A 6,000-nucleotide genomic window follows, 5' to 3' on the forward strand; every position below is an offset into this window, starting at 1 on the left:
AAAAATGGCTCTCGTACTGCCATCGCGTGTTCAATACAGTACACAATTTCGGCACATTAGGCCACACAAGAACACTGCTTCAACGCAAGAAAGTGTTTCTCAATTTGAACATTTTCTGAAATTGCCCGCCCAAAAAGATGTTACTTCAAGTCAGCAGCAATAAAAAGCAACCAAAACAAACAAAGCATAAAAGGTGGTCGGAGGTCTTGGTCAATCGAAATTCCAGCCGCTCGCAAGGAGGGGATACACTACTTATTTTCCAGGGTCTTGCAAGGAATTGTGGGAGAGGGGGTTTTTTTTGTTTTGTGAACAGGGCAAAATGGCACTCCAAGGTACGAGCACGATTAGGTTTCTTGTTGTGTATTAAATATTCATACATCGTCAGACGGGTTTTAGCACCCAAGCCCGCCAGCGAGCTTTCCAATTAGCCCAGCCATATTTGGTCATGCGAGAGAAAAAAAAAACCTAAACTTGTCAGCTTAAAGTGTAAAAGTGGACAGTTTTGCAAAACTCAGAGACGCAAAGCCTCTCCGTGAAAAATAAGATTGACAATGTTAACATTGTTTTAATTCAAGTTTCTTTCAATTTTCAGGTTTTTTCTCACCTTGTCAGGTGAAATAAAAATATAAACTACTAGAAGCACATAAGTCTTTCTGCAAATGCAAAGGGGGTCATTCTATAAATTAGGGGTCCATTTTGTTTGTGTCCCTGTCACATCTGACACAGGATTTTATAAGGTCAGAACATGTTCTCTAATTTCCAAGAGTGATGAATTAATGCAAATTACCTGCCGAACAAATAGTAGTAGTTTGAAATCCATTTCAATGATATTTCCACATTTCACACAGGTCAGGTGTAACAGGGACGCAAAAACGTCACACTTTGGACATTATAGAATGACCACATTTTGCACTACATGCAAAGTGTGCAACCCTCCTCCAACACTTTCACAAACAATACCTCGAGAATTTCAAAAATTGTAAACAAGAATGTCACACCATAAATTTAACCGTAAGCTTCAGATTACATGAGAGCACTCCATAAAATTTGTTGGATTTAGCACGGTTAGGAGTAAATACGTTATTCATATGTTTGATAAAATTCCGAAGGAAAGAAATGACAACACCTTTGAAATGGCAGCGCCTAGAAATTCAGAAGGGATTTGCTATCCCATGTGTTGAACAATACACAGTACCTCTCAGCCACAAGGAATCACAAACAAGGACCTTATCTCTGCAGCAGACCATCTATGTTTATTTTCAGGATTTCAGTTATCACCACCTTTTCTTGTCCACAGTTGAAGGTGTAGAAAGGAAGATTCCTTTGTGACTTACGAGACTTATTCTGATAAATATTCTCTACCAGGAATGAACGCCCGTGTCGAATATTCAAACCAAAAAATAGACAGGTGAGTTGAATACATGCACAATACACCTTCATCCAAAACCATTTTTACCTCCACAACTCTAAATTTTGCTGTTTCATTTTGTTAAACCTAATACTTCATTCTAAAGTCTGCAAATCTTCAACTATATAACTGTGATCACTACTCTCTAAATCAGAAAGATTGAAATTAGGGGCAAGACGATTTAGAGTGAAAATCACTCTGATTTTAGACTGAAAAAGGCTGAAAATAGCCCCTTCCAGTGAAAGCTCGAGTGAAATTTCAATCTTTTGGAGTGGCAAAATTTCACTCCAATTCGTCTGGTCCTTAATTTCAATCGGAGGGATTGAATTTTCACTCGAATTGAGTGAAATTTCACTCTTTGGAATTTCGAGAGTATTCAATTTTGCTTTCTTTCAGCAGTTCAGTGCTTGAAAGGGAAAGTCTTGAAAATCAACCTTTAAATTTCAGCTTGGAATCGAGACAGCTGTTGTATTTCCTACAAATTTCCTTGGGCAAGGAATAGTGCCAATGACTATGCTTACAAAAGCAAACCACAGTTCTAACTTCTATGCGATCAGACTTCTACTGGTATTTTTTTTATCAAGTTCCTTTCATTCAACCGGCATATTCCTCAATTCCAAGTGCCATGCACATTCTCATGTTATCATGGAACATTGTCAATAATAGATTCATGGAATGCAGGCTCACCCCAAGGAATAAAAGACACATCAATTAAAGATGGACACTTGGTCTTTCCGCGGTAGACACGGCAGTGACAAAAAAATCGAAAAAGCTTACGCAAGAGCTTTTGTTGGCAAGGCACAACAAGTGTACAATGCACCAGCCGCAAGAATTGAATTCCTGGCCAAATGGAAGAGGGTTATACCGCCAGATTAAAGTGAATAAGATTAAGGCATTAGGGGTCTGCGTTTACGCCTTATTTTGGCCCGCTACGGAAGCTGAGGATAATCTCATCTGCATCTGGACTGTGTTGGTGCAACTTCGAAAGAAGTGAAATGGATTTAGAGAACCAAGTACGGGAGCTTAGCCGTAGCGGAATTTGCGGTCCGCGCTGCCGTGTTAAGAGCAAATACTGCGGCCGGCGTGGTTGACAACACACGGTGCGACAGACAGAAGTTCGGGTGGCTATGACAGTGCAGTACAAGTTCAATCAATGGCTAAATATTGTCAACATAACAAGTAACTTTATGTTAACTAATGTTAACCGTTACTAAATGTTTAGAATGTTACGAATAATTACCATATGACGCAAAAATAAATTCAAAAAATTCAATAAAGTAGTGCTAACATTTTGACAGACAGGGTCGCAATGATCAAAAGACAAATGTTATCTTAAAAATGAATGTAAACAGTTGTACAAACTTAAGTTCTTCCAACAAGAAATCAAAACATATCCTCAGCAACTTGAAACATATAACTGACGGAAAAGGTGAAATCTATACTCCGTTGTTAAGAAGGAAAAAACGAAGAGCAAAATCTTACTTGGCATTCTTGTTCCAGTGAATTGTGGCCAACGTCTTCCCCAGCGAAAATCGAAGCAAGAAGAGCAGAATATTAAATACAAAAATCCATTTGGGGCTCGGCAAAGTCCACTCCATGTCTTTGAGTCGCCGTTCGAACATCTCCGAGTGCGGAAAGAAAGTGGCAAATCCAGACAAAATGTCACAGCTTTTGAATGAAAGACGGTGCGGTGTGGACAGCACAAGGCGACCGCAGTCACACGTGTGCGGGGCTCGCGGAACACTGTCCTTTCTGTACTATGCTCCTCCCGACTCGATGATCAGGCTGAGCATCCGTACCGCCTCTTTTTTAGCCGGAATTTCACCTGTTGGACAACAACAGTCGCTGTAGAAACCACATGTAACTGACAATCAGTGTATCCACGACTCGTAGTAATAGTTTTATCTTTATTCCGTCTCTTCAAATGGTGGAAAAATAACAATAGACAATCTCATTCACTCTTTTCGACTGACACTTTCCGGCAGGTGCCGTGCACACGTACCGCAACACATTACAAACTAACCTGTACACAAAAAAGTGGCATACCGAAAAGCACACACGCGCAGTGACTCGGCATTGTAATATGCTGAGTGCGTATTGGACAGTTCATGAATAATAAATTGCGTGCGTGACTTTTTTCATAAATATTCATAACACTCGACGCATTAATATAACTTATGAGAGTGGATTGCGCATCGGGGTCCGGTTGAGCCAAAAACCTCTTCATGGTCGCTCTCACCTCGAAATTGTTATTCAGCTTAATCCCGAAAAGGACGGAAACATGCCTGATTTTTCAAGAGCTCAGAAGTGTCTTTGGCGCCAGTTCTGCGTATATTGCGCACAGGTACAGGCCTACTCGGCAGATTTATAGGGATAGTTTTAAGGTGTAATTTGTAGGCTATGTATCGCTGCGGCAAGACCGAAAAACGGAGGGGGGGCGTTCCGCATACTTCTGAACAAGAAACTGGGGTAAAAATGCTTGGACAGGTTACACGGAAGTTCACGAGAGGGCGTTAAAAAGTTGTGACTTCTCTAAATAATCTACGAACAAAATAATAATAAATATGAGAACGTAAAAGCTTTTTTATATCAATAAAAAGAAACAAAGTCCTGCCAGTTCTAGCTCTGTCTTCAATGATTAGTTTTTGATTTTTTTCGCGGACACCTTCCAAGTTCTAGACAAAAATTCCTTTTGGTCTTTCGAGTCTTTCAGTTTAATTAACACTGAGCCTTTTTTCCCACGAGAAGTGAGTCAACTTAATAAAAAATACTCGTGATATTTTGAAAGTCTGACTTGACAAGTTGTCCGCTCAAAAAATCAGACAAAATTTACTGAACTATTCCACACTCGTCTCGTGCATAATTGTAAGTATTATATACACGTATATTTATTTTTCGGCACTTTTATTATACACAAGTCATGGTTTTCAAAACACTAGTAAACCAAGCCCCTAATTATATATTTTTAGACAAATTTGGAAACAGAGATTTAATAGGTCGCAAAATGTTAACGATAAATTCAATAATTGCGTTTGACGATAAAAAGAGCTAACTCCACAAAGAAGGATATTTTGATCGATACATTTTCTAACAGCAAGCCAAATAATGAATTACTTAATATCAACTCTTAAGCGATTTTTTCAACTTTTTTTCAATTGTAATCAAACACTCATTTCAGAATTAAACAAGTTGTTACAAGGTGCTTTGATGTTTACATTTGTACATGATACGTTCAAAATGCATTTTCAATCAGCTTTTCCTCGTGCGACAAACATTGCATAAGTTGTTATGATTTTCCTACATAAATCGCCATAACTCGTGACTTTTCGAAGGCGTAAGAAATGTATACTAATAAATATTGAGAAAAGCTTAACTAGGCAGCTGAAATTTAGCAAGAAAACTTAGGCTGAACAGAGAGAGCGACTTTAACATTCATGTAACAGTGTAAACCAGTGAAAGTTGACCGAAATGACAGATTTTAAAAAACTGTCGGATTAACACCTGTCTTGGATGTCAGACGCGCCGCCACTCGGTCGCGTGTTCGGCCTACAATCATTCATCATTTTCCATTCCGCCGATGAATTTAGAACAAAATATTAAAACAAAAAAGAAATATGAAAATAAATAAACAGATGAAAGTCCGTGTCACTATGAGAACCCTCCCCGTCTTTCATTACATTTTAATAAACGAGGAAAAAGGCAGGGGACTTTCTAGATTCGTTCTTTCTGCGCTCAAAAGTTACATTCAAAAGTTACAACAAGGACGAGTGTTCAGTTGGGTGTGTCAAAGGTTTGCTCCGTCACACCAACTCGTGTAGCGATCGTCTTAAACCACGAATAACGAACCTCAAAGCTGATCCCACACCAAGTTCCAACGATCGTGAAACAATTTAATTTGCGTCAAGTCATCTTCATGGCTTATTTAAACTTCACTTGCTTGAACAAAAAAACATCTGGACTAAATAAAAACGGTTAGTTTTAACAAAAACTTCAACAGTCTGGGCCTTATGGATTGACAGAATTCTGACAATGGTCGTGATACGGAGTGCTACACCGGCAAAAAAAAGTGAGACAAAACAAAACAAGACATAGCCCAAACAACAGAAAGAAGAGACGATTTAAAGGGTTATACATTGCAGTTATTCTACAAAAACCCTTGAAAAAGCACATTTGTGTTTCGATGTGGGCGATTCACAATAATGCGCCTCCAAGAGTTTGCAACGCGTTGGCCGGTCATTACACGCGAAATCTGTCCACCCTTTCCAAACGCACATTCAGTCGAATGTATCCTTTTTGTTTGGTTATTGCAAAAGTATTTAGATATCATTTTTTCACCCCAATGAGAACTTTCATATTCGAGAGCAAATTGGGATGCCATCCCATAGAGAAAACCGGTTGACGATCATGCTTTGCTAGTGAGGTGAAAACTCGCCGGAATGTTTGACATTTTGCTTTCCTAAGATTTCCTTTTCTCTGTTGATTTATTGTTGTCTATAGTTGGCAGTGAGCCAATTTGGGGGTTACCATTTTAACAGAAACACACGGAAGTGTCTTACATTACATCACGGCAACAGCGCCCTCAGTTGTCCGTG

The 6,000-nt window shown here is 39.1% G+C and overlaps 1 protein-coding gene across 1 annotated transcript in view; it reads right to left on the bottom strand.

Annotated features, from left to right (window-relative positions):
• LOC110982372 (ephrin-B1-like) overlaps positions 1-3,441 on the bottom strand; it is a 136,487-nt gene extending 133,046 nt beyond the window's left edge. Inside the window, exon 1 of the mRNA XM_022240725.2 lies at positions 2,891-3,441. Coding sequence (XP_022096417.2) covers positions 2,891-3,030 — 140 coding nt within the window. The 5' untranslated portion in view covers positions 3,031-3,441. The remainder of the gene's footprint in view (positions 1-2,890) is intronic.
• Positions 3,442-6,000: the final 2,559 nt, after the last annotated feature.

Source organism: Acanthaster planci, linkage group LG21 (genome assembly GCF_054643075.1).
Source record: "Acanthaster planci isolate LZ-2023a linkage group LG21, COTS_SCS, whole genome shotgun sequence".
Taxonomy (NCBI): Eukaryota; Metazoa; Echinodermata; class Asteroidea; order Valvatida; family Acanthasteridae; genus Acanthaster; species Acanthaster planci.